General features: G+C 36.1%; 1 protein-coding gene and 1 long non-coding RNA gene across 2 annotated transcripts in view; both read left to right on the top strand.

The window, feature by feature from the left end:
* The window catches only part of LOC125081465 (uncharacterized), a 489,301-nt gene that overhangs the window by 214,228 nt on the left and 247,773 nt on the right, over positions 1-27,300 (top strand). The window lies entirely within an intron of this gene.
* GNAT3 (G protein subunit alpha transducin 3) overlaps positions 1-27,300 on the top strand; it is a 55,378-nt gene that overhangs the window by 12,562 nt on the left and 15,516 nt on the right. The window contains exons 2-4 of the mRNA XM_047696141.1: positions 10,136-10,178; positions 16,350-16,491; positions 22,929-23,086. Of these exons, the coding sequence (XP_047552097.1) occupies positions 10,136-10,178; positions 16,350-16,491; positions 22,929-23,086 (343 nt within the window). The remainder of the gene's footprint in view (positions 1-10,135; positions 10,179-16,349; positions 16,492-22,928; positions 23,087-27,300) is intronic.

Below are 27,300 nucleotides of genomic sequence, written 5' to 3'. Positions count from 1 at the left end.
TGAATGCCATTAAAACGCCCATACTGCCCAAAGCAATCTACAGATTCAATACAATTTCTAGCAGAAGACCAATAGTATTTTTCACAGAACTAGAATAAATTATCCTAAAATTTGTATGAAACCGCAAAGACCCTGAATAGCAAAAGTAATTTTAAGAAAGAACAAAGCTGGAGGCATCACAATCACAGACTTCATGATATGCTATTGAGCTTTAGTATTCAAACAGTATGGCACTGGCATAAAAATGGACAAATAGATCAATGGTACAGGATAGAGAGCCAAGAAATAAATGCACACCTATATGATAATTAATATCCCAAATGTATAAAGATCTCATATAACAACACCAAATCATCACCCAATTAAAAAATACACAGAGAACCTGAACATTTTTCCAAAGACCTACAGATGGCTAACAGACATGTTAAAAGATGCTCAACATCAGTAATCATCATTCACGATGCAAATCAAAACCATAAGATGTAGGGAAATGCAAACCAAAACCATGGTGACCTATCACCTCACACCAGTCAGAAACATTAGTATCAAAAAAAGATAAGGGGTGCCTGGGTGGCTCAGTGGGCTAAAGCCTCTGTCTTCGGCTCGGGTCATGATCCTAGGGTTCTGGGATTGAGCCCCACATCAGGCGCTCTGCTCAGCAGGGAGCCTGCTTCCTCCTCTCTCTGCCTGCCTCTCTGTCTACTTCTGATCTCTGTCAGATGGATAAATAAAATCTTAAAAAAAAAAAAAAAAGATAAGAAATAACCAGTGTTGGCAAGGATGTGGAGAAGGGAACCCTCATGCCCTATTGGTGAGAATGGAAATTGGTGTAGCCACTATGGAAGACATATGGAGTTTTCCCCCCAAATTAAAAGTAGTAATGTTGTATGATCCAGTAATTTCACTGCTGGATATTTATCCAAAGAAAATGAAAACACTAATTTGAAAAGACATATGCATCTGCCTATTTACTGCAACATCATTTACAAGAAGCAATATATAGAAGCAACCCAAGTGTCTAATAGATAAATGGATAAAGAAGATGTGGTAAATACAATGCACTCTTACTCAGCCATAAAAAAAGAATGAAATCTTGCCATCTGCAACATGAGTGGACCTAGAGATATCATGCTAAGTGAAACAAGTCAGAGAAAGATGCATACCCTATGATTTCACTCATACGTGGAATCTAAAAAACGAAATAAATGAACAAACAAAAACCAAACAGACTCTTAAATACAAAGAAGTGCTGGTTGCCAGAGGATGGGCGAAAGAGATAAAGAGAATTACAGACTTCCAGTTTAAACTAAGTAAGTCACAGAGATGAAAAGTACAGCATAGGAAATATAGTCAATACTACTGCAATAACATTGTATGGTGACAGATGATAATTATACCTATTTTGGTGAGCATTTATTATATACTCAATATATACAATTGAGTAATGTACAGAATTGTTGAACCAATATGTTGTATACCTGAAACTAATATAACATTGTATGTTAATTATACTTCAATTTAAAAAATAAAATAGAGGTTTTCAATGAACTGTTTTCTCAGACTTCTGCAGGTTTTAAGATTAGTAGAATAAAATGGGAAAAATAAGTGTACACTGAGATATTGTTTATTATCTGGCAAAAGAAAATGTACAAATTTATCTAAAAATTCAGTATGACTTTATAAGTAAATCCTACCAATTACTTCATGAACACATCACTTAAAATTACATAAAGAGAGAAGTACTTGTTAATGCATTCTTTGACAACCTTAACAACAAAATTTAACCGACAGTTACGGGCCAATCTCCCTCCTCCGAAACATAAATACAAAGACCAAAGCCAATACTAGCAAGCTAACTCTAATAATGCATAAAGTGTTTAAAAAAAAAAAAAAAAGTGTGTATGGGGGGGGTTATTATCCCAAGACTGCATGGTTAAAATAGTATTAGAACATTAATATCACTCATTAACTTACCACATTAAAAGAGAAAAATCACTATAGTTATGTTAGAAGCTAAGCTAAACACAATAAACTTCTTTCAGCTATTCCTGATAGAAATGCTTATCAAATAAGCTATAAAGGCAATCCCTTAACCAGATAAGCAGTATGTACAAAAACCTTCAGTTGTTGCCATAGTTAACTACCGTCAGCTCTGTGTAGGTCAGCTCTGTGTACTACACGGCTAGCATTGTTGACTGCACTAATGGTGATTCAGGTACTTGACGGTTTCCTGCCCCTCACCCTTTCCTATTCAATGCTCTTACCAGGGATTTGGGTGAAGGAGGATTTTCAGCATTTCACACTCAAATAAGATTCAGAGTTTGGCAACATATAGTGACAAACAAAGTCAAAATTCTAACTACCAGAATTCAACTACCAGAAATGACTGGTCCAAATAAACAAAATGGAATTTAACTGAGATCTTCAACTGAGGTTTAAAAAAGATGAGGTGTGTATATAGTATGTGAAAGGGGTGGTGTGGAGTAAAAGTAGGAAAATCTTAACTTACTCCAAACTTAATATAGGTAAAGAATGTGATACAGTTACAGAAAAAAAAAAAAAAAAAAAAAAAGAGGCGGCAAATGAATCATGGTCCGAATTAAGTGTTCTATTTAAAAACAAGCACCAAGGGCAAGGGCAGCCTAGGTTGCATTCCTATCCTGCTACATCAGAATATCAGTGTTGTTGATAAATCTCCTGATATCTACAGCACAATTTTCAGTACCAGTATTTCAAACACTGTTTTTCACCCAGCTCCGAGTGGAAGGGGTTGAAATATATGTTCTACAAGAAAGGATTAAAGGAACAGGACATATTAAACTGGAAGTCTCTTAGGAAAGAGAGAGAGCATGCTTTAATTAAAAGAAAGTGTTGAGAACTCACTGTAAGTTTAAATATGTCCTGCGTATTTCCTATCTCTAATTTAACCTGCCCAGACCCTAAGAGGTAGACATTAATAAGCCCCATTTTTTAAAAGAAAAAAACTGACTCTCTATTAAATTTGATCAAGATACCCGAAGTCAGAAATAACTGTGAGCCTGTATTTAATTCCAAAGTGCTGATCACATTTTCCTACCCTCAGTCTAGACGATTTGAAGGGCTGTCATGTGGAAGAGACAGATAATTTTGTTGTTGCTCTGTAAGAAAGAGGAAGAGTCAGTGCAACAAAATTAAGTTGGTTCCAAAGGGCTACCCTAAAAACCTTCCATGCCTGCAGGCTATAAATGGATGACAAGCATAGACTGCATACCAGTATCTATGACAAGTACACTGCTTTCATATTAATTCAAAATGAAGGAATTTAAAATAACTTACGTGTTCAAATCATATTGATATTGACATTACCAGAACTTATTTTAAAAAGCAACAACATTATAGCATTAACATAGGAGTCAGAAGACATAGCTTCTCTGTTTTAAGGTAGGTGTGGGACTTTGGGTGAGAATCACAATTTCTACTGGACCCATTTTTCTCATGCACAGAATGAAGAGATAGCATAGTTGGTTGATTTCTGAGGTTTTATTCTACTGCACAATTGTGTGATTTTTAAAACCACCTACAAGAAATCTTATGCAGGATAACAAGCTGAAGTGTTTATTCTTATTTTGCCTCTTTTAGCAAATGAACAATCAAGCCTAGAGTATGTTCAGCTGAAGTTCAGTTACAAGTATAGATACCATGTAGCTTTAACATTATTTTTAATATTTGCAATAAAAATATGGAATAAAATCTCTAATTCTTAGGAATAATTTATGAGTATTAAAGTATGAGGCATAAACCTAAATATTTAATTATTTGAAACATCATCCACTTCCAAGAAATAAAATTCCCTTAGTACCCCTTGACCCAGAAAATAATTTTAGTAATTACCAGTTTGGAAGGCAGAGATTATTTCGGGACACCCTCAGCCTATGTGAACATGCTGTTTTGAGGTCTATATTTGACTCTGTAACATGATCTCATTGTACAAGAATGGAATGGTTATTGTGAACTATGACCCAGAACGATTGTGAGAATGGGACTTGATCATTCATTTTGGAGGTAACTTTACAGAGTTTCAGATAATAAATGAGATTTTAGAGAGATTGACTTTTCTTCAGGAATTTTCCTGTTAATGCTATAGCTGATTGTAGTGGATGTTCATATAGAAGACTAGGGTCACTACACTGAGCAAGCAACAGTCCAGATATCCTTTGTAAAGTATTCCAAAGAAAATACTCATATTTCATTATGTAGTTCCATAAAAAAACCCCACATACTGTTTTTTAAACATGACTGATTATTCTGCTTACCCAAGAAAGGTCATCAATGATCATTTTATTATAAGATACCCTCTAGACTCAGAAATAATTTTGGAAACATGCCAGATCTTAGTGCTGTGTGATTACCAATTAAATATAATAGTCAGAAATGAGTTCCTTTTCTCAGTCTCATATTTTCTCCAAAGTTTTTTTTCCCAGTATTTCCATTCTGATTGAACAAAATGTAACACTAAATACACATGGCATGAATAAACAAGAGAGTCCCTACTGGGCCCATTGGCTTTTTGCCCACATCCCTATGACCCTGTAGTTTTCCATATAGCAAAAAGACTATATAGCAAATTATTTATAAATATAAATATAAATATAAATATAAATATAAATATGGAGAGATGTTCTCCAAATCTGTCACCTATAGAGGATGATGCTATAATTTCTTATGTCCACATCTACCATTAGAGAACATAAAACAAAACTACCAAAAACAGTTTTATAATCTTGCCAAATAACTTTTTTATTTTTCCAAAGTGATGCACAGCCCAAAGCAAAATAACAAATTTTCTAAAGCTGGCAAACCAAGATAGTGTACAAAGCTCATTGATTTTCTCTTACCACTGTTGCAAACAAGCAATGCTCAGCCATGCAAAATAATATAGCCAGTTGTCTTCTAAAGATAGGTCAGGTGATATTTTTTAATTTTTTTAAAAGATTTATTTATGTGACAGAGAGAGAGGGATCACAGTAGGCAGAGAGGCAGGCAGGGTGGGGAGGTGAGGAAGCAGGCTCCCCGCCAAGCAGAGAGCAGGATGCGGGGCTTGATCCTAGGACCCTGAGATCATTACCTGAGCTGAGGGCAGAGGTTTAACCCACTGAGCCACCCAGGCACCCCAAGAGGTGATTTTTTTTTAAAGATTAATTAATTAACTAATTAATTAATTAATTTGACAGACAGAAATCACTAGTAGGCAGAGAGGCAGGTAAAGTGAGAGGAAGGGAAGCAGGCTCCCTGCTGAACAGAGAGCCCGATGTAGGGCTGGATCCGAGGACCCTGGGATCATGACCTGAGCTGAAGGCAGAGGTTTTAACCCACTAAGCCACCCAGGTGCCCCCAAGAGGTGATATTTTAATGTGATTTTTATTTGATCCTCAAAAATTCTACTCTTGGACATAGCAGTTTCTAATAAATGAGATGGTTTTTGCCCCATCTGTCAGTTCATGTTTGATTACATCTTAGAAAGTCTACAAAGAAATATTAGCAAATTCATGTCGTTGATTTTGCATTTATCAAATTTTACGCTGTGTGGTGTGGACCACACCAATATAAAGCCATAAGGAGAAGTATGCTGGAGGCTTCCCCAAGAGGTACCCATTTATCCCCACCAGGCAATAAAATTCCATTTCCCATAACTTTGCCACTGATACCTTACTATATAAGGTTACTATATAAGCTGTTTCAGATAAAACTATATACAGTTAGATAGGCTGAGACAATACAAATTCGCTGTGAAGTAGAATTAAATTTAGGTGTCACTACAGCTTAGGAAAATAGTGCCAATCAGACAGAAATGTTGCAATGTGAAAAATATACAAGACACAAGGAAAAACTTTATTTCCGAACTATGAATTTACAGAATTCATTTATTCCATTGAAATTCTACGATTAGGCACTCTTCTAGGTGCTTTAGATCCATCAGGGAACAAAACAAAGACCCCCGCCCTAGTGCAGTTGACCTCACAGCATTGGAAGACAGATAAGAAAAATTAAAAACAGCATGTGAAAAATTTGTAAGTTTGTAGAATAAGGTAAGTGATAGGAAAAAGCAGAGGAAGGAAAACAGAATAAAGTGCATGATAGTGGAAGTTAAAAACTGAAACAGGGTAGTCAGGTCCTCCAATTTAATACATATCTTGATATAAATTTAAATAAAATTCTGAGATTGAGGATTACAAAAAGTCATACTACTTTTGCTTACATAAAAACAGAGGTAAAACAACGCAGTTGACTGCCATGCTGGTAAGGGATATACGTTTATTAGTTTTCCTGCATTTTGATTTTTCCTGGGAAATTTTAAAACTGCCTTAGCTGTGCTACTTTGAAATCTGTCCAAAATTAACAGGCACGTTGAGACTTCGAAGACATCCCATGACCCAGTTTTTGGAGCTGCCAGTAACCTATGACACCCCTTGCTTCTCTTAAAGATACAGAAATTAGGATAAGAAGACCAAAATATTCGACTCTTTGGTATTTTAGTTCAGGTCTTTGGTCAATACCATATTTTAACATCATATTTGCATGGATAAGGGTTAGTTGTAACCCAAGGATACATTCTAAAAAAATACAATTTCATATCAATTACAAAATTCTGAATTTCCCCCAATACCTTCCAGATTTATAGGTGATTGTATCTTAATAATTTTATGAACAAATCTGTATATCAGGCTTTGCCAACTCATGGTGACTCTGGTTTTCTCCTATCTATAAAATCAGAACATTCAAAGTTCAAGTGGTTGCTCCTTCCCTACCTCCTCCTTCACATAAAGATAAATACATAGATATTTATCCCACAGATAAATGCACTAAAGATAAATAGATATTTATCACATAAGTGCGCTAAAAAGCATGTCTTTATATCCCATTTATACTCCATACAATATGCCCTACATATTGCAGTAATTTTAACTAAATTCTCCCATCATTTTCTCTCAGGAATCATATCCATTTTTAGACTCTTCATATGGCAGCCATCCTCACATTAGTCATCATTTTAATCAACACTCTTATATAAAACAGTCTTGAGTCCCACTGCCTACATTCACCCTACTGTTTAAAATATAACTATAAAAACATAATATCCTACTTTATAAAGCACACACATATTAATGATATTATGGTACTATCAGACCTTAAAAATTGGTGAAATGGATAATGACCTACAATGTTAATGTTCTAAGTTGGTGATGGTGTTTGTTTTTTAAACAAGATTATTGAGATAAAATCTACATATAATAAATTACAAATACGGAAAGGGTACAACTTGTGGAGTTTTTATAAACATACACACCCATGACATCATTATTACCATAATTAAAGATGCGGAATATTTTCATCACCCCCCAATTTTCCTCACATGCCTTTACAATCCTTGCCTTTCTCCTCTCCCACGAGCAGGAAGAACTAGTCTGCATTCTCACTATGCTTTGGTTTTACTCTCTAGAGTTTTATATAAGTAAAACAAATATACTAGGGACTATAGGAGGTAAATAAACTTTTTGTCTTCTTTCCCTCAGCATAACTATTTTGAGTTTATTTATGTTGTTGCATGAGCCAATAGTGTGTTCCTTTTCACTGCTTGTAGCATTTCATTATAAAGATGGGCTACATTTTGTTCATCATCCCCGTTAACAGACATTTGGGTATTACTGCTCTAGGGTTGTCAAACAAAGCTGTTATGGACATTCATGTCCAAATCCCTGCGAGGATGTATATTTTCATTTATTTGGAGTAAATGCCTAAGAGTGCAATGACAGGATCATATGGCAGGTTTATGTTTAACATCTTAGGAGTTGCCGGCTGTATTCCGAAGTGCCTATACTATGTGGTTTTCTATCAGCAGTGTTAAGACCCTTCCAGTTGCTCCACGTTCTTGTCGGTACTTGGTATTGTGAATCTTTTAAATTTTACCCAAATTTACTGGATATGTAATGCCATCTCTTTATGGTGCCATTTGTACTTCCTCGATTACTAGTGATATTGGGCATCTTTTCATAAGATTATTCGTCATATATCTTTTTTTGAGAAATGTCAGTTCAGGTTTTTTTTCTAATTTTTATTGGATTTTTAGGTCTTCTCATTATGAATTTACAATAATTTTTATAAAACTGGGCACCTGTCCTTCGCCTGACATATATGCTATGAATGTTTCCTCCTAGTTAGTGGTTTGTCATCTCATTTTCTTTTTTTTTTTTAAAGATTTTATTTATTGATTTGACAGAGAGAGATCACAAGTAGACAGAGAGGCAGGCAGAGAGAGAGAGAGGGAAGCAGGCTTCCTGCCGAGCAGAGAGCCCGATGCGGGCCTCGATCCCAGGACCCTGAGATCATGACCTGAGCCGAAGGCAGCGGCTTAACCCAATGAGCCACCCAGGCGCCCGAGTCATCTCATTTTCTTGATACTGTCTTTTGGAGAGCAAATATTTTTAACAATGATCAAGTCCAATTTATCAATTTTCAACTTTTTGTTGTTTTGAGTTTTTTTTTAATGTCTTATCTAAGGACATTTTGACTACTTCAAGTTGGAAAATATTTTTTCATCTACATATTGCTCTAGAACTTTTAAGAGTTTCATTATATACAAAAACACATACACGTTTATGAATCAATTCAATTAATTTTGGCCTATTGTCATATAAAAGTCAGTGTTGTTTTGCCACATGGACACACAGTTGCTCCAGCATCATTCATCTGGTACATGTAGGGTATCTTGACACTCTTCTCTTTACAAAACACCACAGAATTTCTTTCACTCTTGGATTCTTAAGTACATTGCTCTGTTTTATTTTGCATGGTAGTTGGCAGATAAGTTCATGCTTATTGTGTCATTACAGTCTTCTAATAAATCTTGTGAGGTAAATTTCTTAGCTTATAGGTAAGGAAATTAAGGCGCTAACAAATTTACCAAAGCTATCGCAGCTACACAAAAACACACATGTGTGCACACATGGGGACAGAGCCAAACCCTCAAACTTAGGTCACTTCATGTCAGTACTTCTTGGGTTCCGTTTCCCAAGTCAACACTCATATTAATGGCAAAGGACACTCCAGAAATATGCTCTAAAGGCCTTAAGACATAGCTGGAAATAATCAAATTTTTTCATCAAAGTTTCCCTTTATATTTTAAAAATCATGTGAATTTTGGGGTACCTGGGTAGTTCATTTGGTTAAGCAGCTGCCTTTGGCTCAGGTCATGATTCTGGGTTCCTGGGATCTACCCCTGCATCAGGCTTCCTGCTCAGCAGGAAGTTTGCTTCTCCTTCCCCCTCTGCCCCTTCCCCCTGCTCATTCTCTAATAAATAAAATCTTTGAAAAAAATCACGTGATTTTCGCATCTCTTTATACAATGTTTGCCAAACATACCAAAATAAAGTTGTATATTGTATATCATCAACTAAAATAAATGTTCTAGGTAAATGCGACTGGTTCTCTATGTTATCACTGCCACCCCTGTTCCTTCCCATGGAGTGTGTAATCCATTTTCAGATACTCCTACATCATTGTTATCTGCAGGCTCTTTAGGTTTGCTTAGTGTTGTGTTATTAACTTTCCTTTACTTAAGCAGAATACACCTATGTATGAAGATAAACACAATAATAAAGACAAAAGTCCATTCTTCAATTAGGATAGGCTTCAAACAGTTCTGGAAATAAAAGACAATCATCTGGTGTTCTTTCCTTACTGCTATTTAATCAAACATGATATATGAGAAGACATTCTGGGAGACATTTTCTAGAGACTGCAAAGTTGGGACCACTTTTCTTGGGGTGCAAACCCAGGGGATAGAGCTTTCCAAATTATGTTCAAATGCAATAATTTTATTTCCCTGAGAATATACATTTCTTCTTTTAGAAGACACCCTTTACCTTGAAGCCAGACCTATAGCTGGATTTAACATCAATATAGAGAGGTTTTATTTTCTTCTGCTGTCATGGAAAGTAGGCAGCTAATACCTTTCAAGACTTGATGGAGATTATTTTCCTTCTTTATATAGGAGCGCTATCTGGTCAAGATTTACCCACGAGAAAATGACAACCCCAGGTTTTAGTATCTATATGAATTTAGTGTAGCAATTGATAACACTCTCCTCTTTTCGTTTCAGGTGCGGGAGAATCTGGAAAAAGTACAATCGTTAAACAAATGAAGTAGGTATAAACTATTTTATATGTTTGATATTTGAAGGCTGTCTGTGTACTTGACCAGTCTGAAAAGAAATACTTTGGGAAAATCTGACAGATGGTCTGTACATGTAGTTACTGGCAGAGCTGTCTCATTTGCCGGGTGAGCCTCTCTCCTATCCTTTCGCAGGGAGCGTAACTGATGTGTGATATTGTAATTTCCATTTTTCTTTTAAATTTTGCCTCTCAACAAGATGCATACTCTAAGCAGTCATGTTTTAAATATATTCATCTGGGCATAATCTAGGGCTTCGGTATTGTGGGTATAAGCCATCAACATTTCAAAATATGTCCATCAATGACCCATTTGAATTTAGGAGGAAATGGTATTTTAAACCTAATTGACAAATTTTTGCCTGCCGGGGAATAAAGTGCTTATTAAAGTTATTACTAACATGGATTTCAATTTATCTTTGTACTTCTTTTCTCTATTTTTTTTCTTTGTATAATGAAATAAATAGACGCGGATTTCTTAATGAGACAACAAACACAAAAACTCTAAAATTAAAGAATATAATGTCTAAACGAATAAAATTTACATTGGTAAGTGGAAGGGATTATGTAAAGCCCTTTAAGTGATGTAAAGCCTTCTAAGTGATGGCTCCATCACTGCTGGAGAATTCTGAAGGACAACTCTTGCCATAGGAGAAGAAGAGAGTCCTTTTTGTTTTTTGGCTTATTTTTTGTTCCGTGTTGGAGGATCTCGTCCTTTGGAATATGTCACACGAGGGTTCCATCCCAGTCAATGATATGATTGTCTATTTAGAATCTAAATCACTAGTTTTTTTTCTTTCCTTTCAGGTAATAAGGACATTAAGTTCCATACCAACAATTATTTAAGTCCCACTTTTGGAATTTCCTGACACATGTACTTGCAACCAAATTTTTTACCTTTTCTTCTGTCTTTAAAGAACAGGACACTCGTCTCTCCTGATCATTGTTCAGACTGCTCCAACCATTCACGCAAATCATCTCACACCCCCATCACACTCCCACTGTGTTCACCTGTTCTTTTCTTTCAGTTCTAATCATACTGGAGTTCCTCCTATCCTATTTACCTCTCCATTCTCTATGAAGTTAAATGCAGTAAAGCAAAAAATAACCAGTTATTTGACTCTCTAAAAATTAAACCCTTTAAATATAGCAAACCATAATAAAATTTAAAAAGAGAACTAGAAAAAAAAACTATAATAAATATGATAAGTAACCGACTGTCATAATATAAAAAGAGTCACACAGGCTGCTAAGAAAAATAAGCTGCCCAATACATATAAATGGGAAGAGACTATGAACAGACAGTTCACACAAGACAAAATTCAAATATCTATTTAAAGCAATATAATGAGGGGCACCTGGGTGGCTCAGTGGGTTAAGCCTCTGCCTTAGGCCCAGATCATGATCTCAGGGTCCTGGGATTGAGCCCCGAGTCGGGCTCTCTGCTCAGTGGGGAGCCTGCTTCCCCCTCTCTCTCTGCCTGCCTCTCTGCCTACTTGTATTCTCTCTCTCTCTCTCTCTCTCTGTCAAATAAATAAATAAAGCAATAAAGAGCTATTCTTCATCTTAGTAAATTAGCATTTTTTTAAATTTTAATTTTATTTCTTTTCAGCGTAACAGAATTCATTGTTTTTTCACCACACCCAGTGCTCCATGCAATACGTGCCCTCCTTAATACCCACCACCTGGCTCCCCCAACCTCCCACCCCCCACCCCTTCAAAACCCTCAGGTTGTTTTTCAGAGTCCACAGTCTCTCATGGTTCACCTCCCCTTCCAATTTCCCTCAACTCCCTTTTCCTCTCCATCTCCCTATGTCCTCCATGTTATTTGTTATGCTCCACAAATAAGTGAAATCATATTAGCAAACAATTTTAAATAATATTACCCAATAAGGGTGAGGTTTTGAGAACTTAATATTTCTCATTACTACTAATAAAATTACTTGTTATAGCAAATCTGTAGAAATAATTTTTCAATCAAACTAGAAACCTGGGAAAATAATAACTTCTGATATAAATAGGTCTCTGAGAATTCTAGTAAAATAATTTAAATTTGAAAAAGCACAAAAGTAAAATGATGTAAACATGAAAATACAAATGTTTATGCACCAAGAGGTTTAAATTAGTCTTATTTAAAATAGAGAAATAAGAGAGAGATTAAAGTGCCCTAAATTAAAATAAAACACAAGGAAATAGTTTGCAAAAGTGTGGGACCAGTCAGTTTTCAATTGCAATATTTTGCATCCATTACAAGTTGCACGTACATGAGAAAGTTGTAATAGAAAATACTCACACTAGCTGAAAAACTAAGACCTAAAACTGCATGAACATTTTACCTCAACTATGACAAAATACAGTTTTTTTTTTAAAGATTTTATTTATTTGTTTGACAGAGAGAGATCACAAGTAGACAGAGAGGCAGGCAGAGAGAGAGAGAGAGAGGGAAGCAGGCTCCCTGCTGAGCAGAGAGCCCAACTCGGGACTCCATCCCAGGACCCTGAGATCATGACCTGAGCCGAAGGCACCGGCTTAACCCACTGAGCCACCCAGGCGCCCCAAAATACAGTTTTTTAAAAGGAATAATACAGGCCAATATTCAATGATAGTTATTTCTCAACATTGGGATTTAAAGTTACATTGCACCTTCATTTTGAATACTGCTGGGCTTTTCACATTTTCTACAAGGAGCAAGCACTGCTTCTGTTATTAAAGGAGTCTCCTCATTACCTCCTCCTTCCTTCCTTTCTTCAGTTGACTCTATGAAGACTAGTCTGCCTTAACGCTCTTCACTCTTCCACCTTCCATTTACCCTTAAACGATTCTCATCACTGCTGCCTTTGGCTTGCCACATCAATTGCCCTTAATAGCATCAATATATATATTTTTTAAGATTTTATTTATTTATTTGACAGAGAGAGATCACAAGCAGGCAGAGAGGCAGGCAGAGAGAGAGGAGGAAGCAGGCTCCCCGCTGAGCAGAGAGCCCGACGCGGGGCTTGATCCCAGGACCCTGAGATCATGACCTGAGCCGAAGGCAGCGGCTTAACCCACTGAGCCACCCAGGCGCCCCTAATAGCATCAATATTATCTCCAATTGCCATTTTGTCTGAAATGCTCATGAGTTCCTATTTGAATTCCATTCGACTCCACTGGACTTTTCTCTTCTAAAACATCACCCTGACTTTTGGAATAACTCCTAGTTTATGTCCTAATTGCCTGCTTGACTCTCAGATTCCACCTAACTGCTGGTGTCTCTAATGCACTTGGCCCCCTTTTTCGCTTACTCTATAGGTTCAAATGAAAACTGCTAAGGTACAATGATTTTCCCTCTCATCTTCAAGCAGACTGTCCCAGATTATTTCTTTCACATTCACTTTATCTAAATTAGGGAAGCAGGTACATCTACCTCCATATTCTATGGATAGGTCCAAATCAGAATGAACAATGCTAAGTTATCTCCCCATCTGGCCTCCATGTCCCTACAATGAAATACAGCAGCTGCAGCCTCTAAAGCAATTAATCCGGGGGTAGATATGCTGACATTCACTTTCTCAGTTTTGCCACATCTAAACAACTTTTGTCTTCAAGGGTGTCACTTATCCCTATTGTCGCTGCCTTAGCTTAAAAACCTCGAATTCCTGAGCTGGATTAATACAATACCCTGCAAAACACTTTTTCCCTCCCTCTTCTTTCTTCCACTGCAGTATCCACAATGACATCAACGGATTTCTTTAAAAAGAAAACTTATCTCTTTCCTGAACTGTACTCTTCGTGAACTGTCAAGAACAGACTCCTTGAAGGAAGCACAAGGCACTTTAGAATCCAGCTCTTATCTCTCTCTTCATTCTCAGGTCCCATGACTTCCCCCTTCCTGCTTTCTACACCCAGAAATCCTGAACTCACATAGTTCTGCGGACTACAAAAGACAGGACAGTTTAGCGCCTAAGATCACAGGCTCCCAAATCAGAGTGCGTTCGTTGCCCAAGTGTATCACGTACTGAATGAATAAGTTAGGGGTAGTTCCTTCATTTATCTGTGCCTCCATTTCTTCCCTATAAAATGTAGGTAATAATTTTACCTTCTTTAAAGGACTTACTGCAAGAAATGAGAAGATATATAAGCACTTAACACAGTTCTTGGCACACACTGGCTTGATCACTGTAACCATCTTATTCCGTCATAACTGATCCTTCTGCCTAGAATGTTCTTCCTGTTCACTATCTGGAAATAATGACTTCTTGAAAACTCAGCTGATCATCATTGCTCCCAGGCAGTCTCTCGTGATCCCTTACACCTACTCCCAATAAAGTTTATCACTTTTTCTTTTCTAGTTTATTGGACCACATGCAGACATTGATGCTAAATACTATCACACTGCACAGAAATGGATTTTATGCTCTATCTTTCTGTAATCTACTACTGTCCAATAGAACATTCTATGGTGACGGGGAGATTCTCTTTCTGTGCTCTCCAATATGGCAGCTCCGAGTCATATGAGGCCATTAAGCATTTGAAATGCGGCTGGTGTGAATGAGGAATTTAATTTTAAATAACAGCTGGTGGCTACTGTATTGGACAGTAGAGCTCTAGCCTATAGGTTTTTGGGGAGGAGAGAAAGTAAAACTCATTCTTTTCAGCACATAATACCTTATGTTACAGAAAATGCCCAGTAAAAGCTCATTAATTGGAACAGATTTAGGAATCAACTTCAAGTACAAAGCTCTATCTCAGAGAAATGTATTTATGCAGTCCCCAGAAAAACAAGGTTGCTTAAAGTCCTACTACAGCTGGATTTTTTTAAAGTATGCTTTTGCCATTTTGCTTTGTGATATTTCATTATCCTATGATGAAAAGATAGGAATCAGAACTTGTTCCAGAAAGAAATCCTAAATGCCCCAAGTTTACTGTTAACTGCTGTTTTAATTTAGTAACTAAAATAACTTCCCAATTTCAGTTTTTGAGAAAGAACTGAGATTTCTTTTTTTTTTAGAACTGAGATTTCTTTAATGAACTTATTCTTGATCTATCCACAAAGATATTTTAACTGCATTTTTCTACAACCTTTAGTTGTCTGCTTTATTTACTCATTAAAGTTATTTGTTTAATACAGCAAGATAAACATGGCCATGCTTAAAATAGAAATACAGCAATTACTGGCAAGCAAATATCAAAAACAGTCAATAATGGATATAAGGGCTACCTCTCCTTTGACTGCAAAAATTCTTGTATTTAAAAGTTTTAATATCTTGGGGGGCATTTGTATTCTTTTCCCTATGCTAAAGCCTCTCTGTGAATAGTTGTAAAACACAAATACTTCAGAATATGACTTCCAAAATGATGCCTACAGATAGCACTTCAAAAACAACAACAAAGAGGAGCAAGAACGTATTATCCAATAAAGACACAATAAAATAACTAGAATATGCAGAGATTTTAGCTTTTGAAGGTAAATCTATTTTAATCTATTATTCTAAAACTATAAAACGCTGAGTTCTGATTGAGTGAGTGGAAGGAAGAGAGTTCAACCAAGTAACATAAGCCTTTCAAATTTGAGAACTAATGGCACGTACACAGATGGAAAAGGAACAAGGGATTTAACGGCAAGTAACTGCCTACATTAAAAAAAAAAAAGAGAGAGATGCCTTTGTTAATGCTATAAATAGAAAGCAGGCACTTGTATTTTCCAGTGTGTCTTAAGTGATAGGAAAAGAAATGAATGTTCTAGTAAATTACTTTGCTTCCTCTAGACATCAACAACTAGGTTACAAAGACTAGTTTCAGAACTCTGTATATTTCTTTGTCCTGTGAATCTGGAAATTTTTCTTTTGAAATAAATAAGCTTTCTAAGTAAAATTCCTCATGATTTACTCATTTTAAAGACTGGTTTACCAGGGCAAATTCTACGTCCTCTTTATATTTAGCATGAGGAGCCCAGAAAGAAAATATTGTATTAAATCTCAAGGATAATAATAAAATCCAAAGCCATAAAGTTGTTCAGATTTAACATATACATATGGGTAATATTTTTTGTAACAAATATATACTGTAATTTTATTCAAGCAAATTATTGTTGATGTGTTTTAATATTATTTAAAAAAAAACCAATTGCTCAACTCACAAAAGCTTTTCATGTTTAAATTACAGGATCATCCATAAGAATGGTTACAGTGAGGAAGAATGCATGGAGTTCAAAGCAGTGATTTACAGTAACACACTGCAATCCATCCTAGTGATTGTGAAAGCCATGACTACCCTTGGGATTGATTATGTAAATCCCACAAGTGCAGTAAGTATACAAATAATGACAGTTGTAGGTCTCCAATGGAGTTTGAGCCATAAAACAGTAGAACTAAATTTGTAGTACTAATCTACACCAAAAATTTAAGAGCATAAAATATGAATTTTGGAAACTTTAATTCTGTTTGGTGTAAGATTTTTTTCTTTAAATGAAACTTTCTGTGTGCCATATTCTTATTTGGCATTAACTATTTTCCTAGGAATCAAACCTAATGTTAAATAATATACTGTATTAGAGAAAAATGATGATATTTACTAAATACGAAAGAGTTCATTCTATAAAATCAAACTGCAATAACTCCATTTTTATTTTCTTAGTTGAATTGTGAGTCATTTCATGGAATGAACATTATAACATTATAGTAATAGTAATAACATAATTGTTATTGTTCAACAATAACTATAAAGACAATGCTGGGCAGGGAAATGACTATTTTAGAGTGCTAATTTTTTTAAAAAGAATTCAAAATTGTGTGATTAAGATGTCTGTATAATAAATACATTCAATATTTTATGTTAAATACATATTTTATGTTAAAATACATTAAAAACCCACTTCGTTTCAAACAGTTTATGTGCAAATATATAGAACTATTTTAGTTGACAAATGGAACACAGAGCATTCTCCAAAGAACAATAGTTAACCACATGCAAAAAAGGAATAAGAGTGCATGATCAACAGGAAAACACTCATTTCCATTTGTTCTGTCCTGGAGCAGCTGGTTGCCTCCAGATGGTATCCACTGAGCTGCTCCCAGTGTAAACTTAGATACCCTGTCCACTAACAGTAAGAAAGAGAGGAAGAATGTTAATTGTAGAGAAGAGTATGACCCTTGTACTTTACTCTTCCTACCCTTCCAGAAGTTTAGGGTTTGACTATGTAAATTACCATTGGATGCCATTAGGATGAAAAGAAAAATACCTCTTTCATGCTGTTAATTAAAAAAAAAAAATTAATGGTCAACCCTCATCTTGTTCTGCCATTTTCCAACGAAGAGCACAGCAATTCTAAGTATGTCTTTAGGGCAGATGCTTTGTAAAGCACAGTCAGGAATTGGGCTAGGTTTCCTCTTCCATTTTTAGTTTTCCTCAAACCTGGCTCCAGTAAGTCACTACCTTCTTTAGGTTACAGTTCCCCTCTCACATGTAAGAGGGGAACTTGCCAGAACCCAACTCCAATATCCTTGTATTCTTTACCATTCCTAGACTTGGTGATCTCCTTTTTTATTTAAGCGTAGTTTGGTTATCCCTCTGACCTTAGCTGTTCCTAAGGATCTGAGACTTTAAATTGGCCCTTCAGAAACAACCTGGTATAATCCCCATATTTAAAGATGTGAAAAATAAAGGCCAAAGACTATTAGCAAGGTAGCCTGCATTGCACAGCTAGTGTTTTGGGCAAAACCCACCTCTTCTGGCTTCCATTGGAGTGCTTTTCCTGATGCAAGGATTTTTGTAAAAATACTTTCAACAATCCAAAATGTTTGCTACTCCTCCACTGGTTAACATCTTAATGATCTGGCATGCAGGCAGAGTGATAATAATACAGACTCTGTAGATTGCTGCCACTATGCTGAATGAAACTTTAAGTAAATGCAATTTATTAAACTGTACATTAAATGGTAAAAACAGAGCAATTTATGCAGCACTGAAGGACTGATACAACTTCTCAGAAAGACCTATACCCTCAAGGGTCAAACATCAGCTGTCAGGTACTACATACCCCCAATTTTGATTTCAGTTGTTGTAAACTATAGTAGTTTCAGTGACCTTCTTTAGTATTTGATTTTAAAATTAATATACTCTTAACCCTGGCTTGAACTATAACCCTGCTAAACATCTATATGTGTGTGGCTTTCAGAGTTCTATTGTTCTATAGCTTTCAATTTAGCTATTTATACAATTTATGTATTTTTATATTACAGTCCTAAAGGAAAATGTCCATAAGCTTTATTGGTTACTGGTTCTGTAAATTTGGACGAATTACTTAATCTCTCTACATTTGGGTCTCTTTATCCACAAAACGTTAGTGCTTTTTTCACTGAGTTTCAAGGACTATTACAGAAGCAAACAAAAATATAGGAAATCCACTTAAAAACAAAATATTTAAGATCCTAGTAAATACTGAGTATTTATTTTCCAGTAATCACTCTAAGTGTAAGCTCATTAAAATTTATATATTAAAGTCTACACATCTAACATCATTTGAAAAAATTATATATATTTTTTTAAGATTTTATTTATTTATTTGAGAGAGAGAAAGAGAGAGAGAATACCAGGGAGGTAAGGGGCAGAGGGAGAAGCAGACTCCCCACTGATCAGGAGCCTAATGCAGGGCTTGATCCTGGGACTCCAGGATCATGACCTAACCTGAAGGCAGATGCTTAACCCACTGAGCTACCCAGGTGCCCCTGAAAAAATTATATTTCATTAAACTATGATTTATATGGCAGACACTTGACACGGGATGTACTGAGGAATCAGCAGTAAATAAAATAAGAGAAGTATCTTCCCTCAAGAGAAGGAAATCTGTCACTGAACAAGTAATTACAAAGCATCAGCTATTTCAAAAGTGCAGCACAGCTGGATGGAGAGCCAAATCCTCATTTATGAAAAGAATTACTGAAAAAGGAAGTCTGTCACTGGGGAGGGGGCACAACTAGACAACTAGTACATTTAAGAAATGTGTCTGTAAGCTCTGTAACATGTCCACATGTGTAAGTGGTTGAAAATGTACATTTCAAGTCCAAACGAGATAATTTGATAAGAGATCGGAATCTCAGTAGTATTGGCATTACACTATGGTGTATAATGTGTTTTAGGATATGGATGGGATCAAGGAGGTCAAATATTTACAAAGAGAAGATACAGGTATAAAGGAGAGTGGCAAGTTAGGTGCCTGTGCTGAAAAAGTAACATTTTCGGGGCACTTGGGTGGCTCAGTCACAGGCATCAAGCCCCCTTCAGGTTCCCTGCTCAGTGGGGAATCTGCCTCTCCCTCTCCCCGTCCCCTGCTCCTTTTCTCTCTTGCTCACTCTCAAATAAATAAAAGCTTCAAAAAAGAAAGTAACATTTTCTGGTCATTTAGGAGGAACAGGGAAGTTTGGAGGAAATGATGGGAAAGTAAGAGGAAAACCAAGTTTTTATCGAAGCACAGAATTCAATGCAAGGGTTCCAGAGGGAAGTTATCTAAGATGAAAGGTCTTAAGAGGTCAGGAAAGAAGTATATTTAAAGTCTACTGGATTTAATAATACAGAGATCACTGGGGATATCATGAGAAGGGTTTTAGAAGAGTTGTGGATGCAGAATCCAATAAAGTATGTTGAGAAATGAGAAGAAAATATGGGAACAGAGTATAAAGACGTTTTTAGCAACTATAGCTGAGGAGTAGGAGAGAGAAAGCGAACTTATAGCTGAAAGAGGAATGAAGCTAACAGAACATGTTCTTGTTTTGGTTTAATACTTGAGAGACTAATTTCATAAATACACAACTTGTAAAGGGGAAAGTTAAAGAAACTAGAGGCGGACATAATACAGGCATTTAGTAAATTTCAACTTATCCTGTCCGGATATTATTCTATCTTAGAGCATCTAAAACATCTACTACCAACTTTAAAAAAAGTTGAAAGTTTTAACACTTTATCACATGATTTGAGTGTTGTTGTGACCATCCTTGAGTCAGTGTTCTACAAAGTGCATATGAACCAATGAACACTCATTTCACAAGATGTTCTAGGATAAAAGTTCTGTGATCAAGTAAGTTTGAAAGCATATATTATAACAACTTCTTGGAAATTGGCAAATTTCAGGACTCAAAGGCCCTGAGAAAGTCCTGTATAACAAAACTGGGCATTTCTTAACCTGACATTTCCCAAGATTACAAGGCTGTGATATCCTTTTCCTTCCTTGATATATTGTTTCTGCAATTTTTCGAAATATGACTCAAAGGTTTAAAATGAGTTCTCCAGGGTTCTAGGATCACCACCACCTAATGTTGATGAGGAAAGCCTGGGTAACTTGTAGAGAACATGTATTTTGCTTTCTGTACAACACTGTTCCAGATCTACACAACCTTGAGAGAATGAACTATTCCAGAGCCACCATAATTCCCAAGCTTTCCTAAATATATCACAAGGAAATAAAATCTCTTCACAGTGCCACTCAAACTTCTTTGGAGCTATTTGAAAAATGTGAGAAGTTATTGGAGAACCTTTTAAGTTTCTTTAGAAACTGAGGTCTGAGCTAATCAGTGTGTTCACTTTGTTGACTCATTTGTTCTACAATATTTCTGAGACATACAATGTATTAGGTTCTGCTTTCAGTCTTAAGGATGTAGAAATAAACAGAACAAAAAAAAATCACTGCCTTCATGTGCTTATAATCGAATTTAAAAGATACAAATTAAAGACATATGCACTACATAGGTAATAGTAAGTGCTATGAAGAAAAATCAAGGAAGGCAGAGGGCTGGAGCTGTAAGGAAAAAATGGAAGTAAGGGTGGCCCTGGAAGGAATTCTTGAGCGGGTGATATTTTGGGAGAAACCTAATGATGTTGGAGATGGGCCATAGGGAAGACATGGAGGAACAGCCATTCAAATGTTCTCAAATGGGGGTTTCGTGAGTTGAAGGAACAGTAAGAAGTCTAATGCACCTTGAGGAAAGAGAGACAAATTGTGGGGGGAGGGAAAGATGGAGAGGGAGAGACTGAGAGACAGAGACTGAGAAAGAAAGCTGAAAAGGAATACATGGGTTAAAACAGATAGAACCTTGTGAGCCATGGCATGGGATTTTGGGTTTTGAGTGTGATGGGAAATTACTGGAGCTTTTAAAATATGAGTAAGATTATCAGTAGGAGTCAGTTTTCCATCATTTGGCTGTTTATATAGAAGACAACTTTTTGTAATACTGGTTAATTTTGGTTTTATATACTTTAAAAATTCAAATGTGATTGGGGAGCCCAATTCCTTAAAATACATGAATTTTGATTCTTTAAATTACCATGTCAGTCCTTTAATAACTATAGAAGAACTTTATGAATTAACATACAGTATGCCCACTAGGATATTATTTATGGTTAAAGAAACCCTCTATTGCCAGGATTCTCAACTCAGGCTTCACATTTGAGTCACCAGAAGATTTTCAAAAATACCTTTGCAGAACCTGAATCCCAGAGGTTCTGCCTCATTTTGTTTCGGTTAAGGTCCTGGTGTCAGTATTTTTTAAATAAGTGCCCCACATGCTTATAAGCCACAGCCTGGTTTGAAAACCCTCACCATTGACTTTACCTATGCAAGCAGTAAACTAAAAAATAAAAGGTCCTAAAAGACAAAAACCAAGCTGATAGGATGACTGGCCCTTTGGGGGAAGTACTAGGATTGAAGTGGTGGTAGAAGAATACTTTGACACTTACATGTTCAAGATGAGAATGTTTTCATAGTATCTATTCAAATAAAGTATAAACTGAAATTGGGGAAAAAAATTTTTTAATGAAAGTGTATATTGTCTGTAAAGGTATGCTAACAGGGACAACCTAGTTCAAGCAGCTGTTTCATTGCATCCTTTATCCTAAATGGCACCCTAACAGTGAGAGGAGGCAAATGGGATAATCCCAGCTAAGCTGGCTGGGTCATTCTTCACTGGATTTGCAGCCCTCTCTCACAACCAATTTATCAGGAAGAAGGACTTAAAAATTTACTGTGCCAGTATATGAAAATGCGGTCAATCCTTTGATTTGGGCCATTTATAATTTTTGGCTTAATAGTCATCGATCAATTTGGGTTAGCAATAAAATCTGAATGTGAAGACAGATGTAACAAGATTTTTAGTCTTAACAGAGCCTCTCTTTGACAATGAGAGACCACCTTTCCGTTTTTAACTCAAAGAACAGATTTTTAGTAAGATGGTGAAATAACCACTATTACTTCTTTAAAATAATAAATTGAATTGTATCAGAAAAGCAGCAAGTTCTCATTGGCCATTCTTCACTGGGAGCCACCTGACACTGCACAAAGTAGTCTGAGTTGGACTCTTCTTCTGATGCTCATTGTCTTTCTTGGTTTGGCAAATTAACCTCCTAGTTTTGGATTCATTTGTAAAAGACACTGTATTTTCTCCTTGCATTTTGACTGAGATCTCAATGGATATGAAGTATTATTAATCCCTTGGACATCATATTCAGAAGTTAATGATATATACCAAAGTATCCTCATTTCACCATATAATGCTACATAGTTTCTGCAATGGACAGCTCTTTCCCCCAGCCATTAGAAGGAAACTGACCTTAAGATACACTCAATAAATGGTCAACAAAATTATTACCTAAAAGAATAAGATAAAAATAATAAAACTGAAATGCTCTATTTAAAAAAAAATATGTGATTCCAAATAACAATACATTTTTATCACTGTCACAAAAACATTGCTCTAGGAAGACCAACAACAACTCTGCGCGATGGCCAACACTCTGCAAGATGGAGGCATGACACCTGAACTGGCTGAGGTAATAAAGCGACTCTGGAGGGACCCCGGAGTTCAGGCCTGCTTTGAAAGGGCATCTGAGTATCACCTCAACGACTCAGCAGCTTAGTAAGTGAATACGATTAACAGCAATTACAGTTGAAACATTTTATGCTAAGAATTCTCAAAGTCAAAGATTACAAACTCTGTGTTTGTAATCACCATTGAGGAATGCAAACAGCTTTATATTTTTTAGATTGAAAGAGTAATTGAAGAGAAATAAAGATCAAAGTGACGTCATGAGATTTAAAAATCTAAGCAAAGGAGCATTTAAAATAACTGATTTTGAAACTATTTGCCCGAGACCTCTGTTCTGCAAATATTTTCTCCCAAATGAAAGAATTAATCTCTGTGCACTGTGCTCAACATCAACACAGACCGAGGACATGCATACTAAGGTTTCTGGCTATTCATTTCTTTTCTAGTCCTATTACTGAAATCATCTTCTAAATAATTTTATTAATGACACATTCTTTGGCTCCTTTGGTTCGATGATTAGCATACAGAATTATAGAAGAAAATAATGATTTCCAACACATTTGTGTATTGTGGGATTCTGTTTGAGTCTCAAGAAAGATTATTCAATTTTCACAGCGAGTATCATCCAGCTGGCAATTATGAGCCATAAGGAAATTTGGAGGTTATGACAACATGTATAATTTCATTACCAAAATTATTTTAAATTTCTACTTTAGTAAGCAATTTTTAAGCTATGCTGTGGCTATATGCCTGCATGTGTGCACATGTATACAAATATAATTTACTTATTCTATATTTCTGTCCATGCATACCATGTCTAAAAAGGTATAAATAAAGTCCTTTTGATGAACTCCCAACAGAACATGTTAGTAGTACTTAAAAAAAAAAAAAAAAGATACAGGCAAAATGAAGCAAATGAAAAGTTATGTGAGGACAGAACAATAAAACCTGCATGAGACTTCCGATTTCTGATCATGACAGTCAGAAGGATTATGAAGAGGAAACAAACCATATAAATTTTGGGAAAAGTTAATAACAACAGTCTTCTGTGATTACTCACTCATGTTCACTTTAAAGTCCAAAGCCCTTGGAGGAAAGCCCTGCTCTTATCTCTTTGGAGGAGAGAATGCCTATCATTATATGACTACATAAACTAAAAAAACTGTTTTTTTATGTCCAGGTACCTAGCCACATTTTAATACTAACAGAACTCTCTGTAGTATAGAGAGCCTGGCTTTTCTATATAAATCATTGATTAGGGCTGTCACAATAAGAAACTGAATTATGGAATATTTTCCTAAAATGTTGCATAACAAAATTCTAGGGAAGAAGGGAGAGTTTAAGGGTGTTGGTGTAAGTGCTGCCAAAGTGAGTGCAAGACAGTGTTGGGGACCACAAATTCCTGTCCCCTCCAAGATCCTTCTAGCTGGCCTAAGAATCATATTGACATGAAACAGATTAACAGGAGAAAATTAAATATAATAGGCATACATACAGGGAATCTACATGACCATGGAAATTTCAAAGTCAGTCAAAATGAGGTATATATGTTATTCTGAACTAAAGAGAAGGGGGTAGTGGTCTGGGACTTGAGAGGAAAGGACTGTGTTTCACAGAGGGGTAAGAGCAGATGTTTGGTAATCAGATGTTTGCCCTGCCGTACAGATGGGTCACTGAGATAAAATGTATCTCTGCCAAATCAAGGGCAAAGACTCTCAATTTAGATTCTTCTATGTAGTTGAGGGAGGGGCAAAAGTTCTCTTAGGCTTGCAGGTCTCAGGTACCTTCAGCTCAAAATAATCTGCATGCCAAAGGGTACCTTCTGGGGTTCAACGGGGCGGGGAGAGGGTGATGTCCTGAACCACTTCAATAGCTGTACTTAATAAAGTTAGTTTTGGATATTCATTAGCAATTAAGCATTATTTTTTCATTCAGATAGTCTAAGACGTGTGTTTGAGATTATATATTATCATTATGATTACCAAACACTTTGCTCTTTAACCGCAAAAAATTTATGCATTTTATTATTAAAATGGGCAGATGAAATCACCTTTTCTAGTATATTCTAGTATTTCTAACCTTAAGTTTCAGTTTTTCTGACATACAAAATACATAATTTACCGTGGAACTATCACATTATAGATTCGTATTAAAAGCAATTATCTGTTCAAGTTAAATGCAATTACACATTTGTACCAATTTTGTGAATGTTGCCCATATTATAATGGTTTTAAATACCCTGACTGATGTACAGAGCAATAGAACAAGAAATCTGATCCCCCTCTCCACCTTTGAGTACTCCCACCTCCGCGCCTCTAAGAAAACTTTCATTAAAAAACCTCCAAATTTAAATATTAACATTTTCTGCCCTTAGAAGTCCTTAAAAGATTATGTAAAACACAAAGAAAAATAGTTGAATGGCCATTGCTTTCTTCCAAAAATTAACATTTTTTTTTCCCAATACTGCCTTAGATTTACGTTTTACAACTAAATATATTATCAGATAGGTACCAAACCCATGTCTATTTTGCGTGTACCATACAGGGCAATGGCCTCCTTCCCTCTCTCCCTCCCCCCCTTTCTCTTTCTCTTCTCCCTCTCTTTCCCTTTCCCCCATTTCCATTTTTTCTGTTTTCAGTCAAAATAGGATATTATTTTTTCAAACCTAGAGTTCCTTCAGGGCTCCTGAGTGGTACAGTCGGTTGAGCTTCTGATTCTCTGTCTTGACTCAGGTCCGGATCTCAGAGTCAGGTCAAGATCTCAGAGTTGGGAGACCAGCCCAGGTCAGTCAGTCTCTGTGCTCACCAGGAGACTGCTTAAGACTCTCTCCCTCTGCCTCTCCCCAACTGCACCCCCCACCCGCTGTTGCCCATCCCCCACCTTACCCCTACCCCCACTCACGTGTGTGCCTGCACTGCTCTCTTGCTCTCTTTTTTTTCTCTCTCTCAATTAAATAAGTATTTAAAACAAACAAAGAACCTTTAGTCCCTTCAAATTTAAGCTCACAAGGAGGTGAGTCCTAATCAGAGCAGGGAATGCGATGTCCTTGACAACACCCCACCAACCTGCCCCTATCAGTACTAGCAAACTGAAAGGAAGAGGGCAGGACAGTGACGAACAGGGGAAAGATTCTTATTAATACTTCATGTTTTACTGATTGAGGCCATCTAGCATGCTATTTAAATTCTATCAGCATTAGATTTAGCAAAGATTTTACAAGAAAAAAAATACTGTTTTTACATGATTAGAAAAAGATTTTTTTTTTTTTAAGGTGATTTGAGCCATATGTATGTTGGTCTTCTGGTTTCAGTTCTAGACCACAGGCCTGAGCACTCAAATCTTTTATTTATTAAAAGCAGTTATCTTAAATGCAAATTTGTCACTCTGCTAATGCTTCTGCTTTGCTTGAAATCATTTGTACATGCAAATGAAAGTACATTAAATGTGTCTTTACCAAAGTATTCATTTAGCTATCATTAAAATGAATTTAACTGCTATGTTGACATGTTTGCTTTTGATGTTGTTGTTCCTTCATGAACCGACTAACAGGAGACTTTATCTTACGTGTAGACTTAGTCAATACCATGAACCGACTAACAGGAGACTTTATCTTACGTGTAGACTTAGTCAATACGGAATTCACAAAGGACGGGGCTTCACAAAATAGAAAAGAGATAAACTGGAAAAATCTTCCAATATTTTCTTCTGATATATCTGTATCTTGATTTGTCTCTTGCTTTTAAGAAAAATTCAGCTTTTTTGGAATAAAGCATGGTGAGAAATTTTCATATCACACATACATATGTTTCTGAACTGTGATTGCCTCTTTGTCATCTGGCCAAAACCCCTTTGGGGCATTCAGTCCGTTTGTTTCTGCTCAAAAGCAGAAAGATCCTCAGAGAATAAATTATCTACATTGCTGTTGAATTTTTTTTTTTTTTAATGATAACATAGTTGTGCTGTTTAAGGCATTGTGTGAGGTGCTAATGCATACCAACTCTTCAATCGAGCCCCTGAAAAATTCAACTTCTGAATAATAAGTAATATTTAGCTAGATTCTACCCCTCGAATTCTGTCTGGATGGAAGTTTGCCCATCATGACCTTCCTGTTAAGCTGTAAATGTAAACTTCGTTTAATATAATGGCCAGTTTTGTCATAAAAACCTTACCAGACTTTGACTGTCTCTATTTAGCATATTCACAGAAATAGCCATATTGCTAAGCTACTAAAGCCCTGGTATTGAAAGTCTAGAATAGTGGTTGTCAACTGTTTTGAAAGCAATTAAATGCTTTTAAAGACATGA

This window comes from Lutra lutra, chromosome 11 (genome assembly GCF_902655055.1).
Source record: "Lutra lutra chromosome 11, mLutLut1.2, whole genome shotgun sequence".
NCBI classification, from domain to species: domain Eukaryota; kingdom Metazoa; phylum Chordata; class Mammalia; order Carnivora; family Mustelidae; genus Lutra; species Lutra lutra.
The sequence above is the reverse complement of the archived record's forward strand: the minus strand, read 5'-3'. Positions and strand labels throughout refer to the sequence as shown.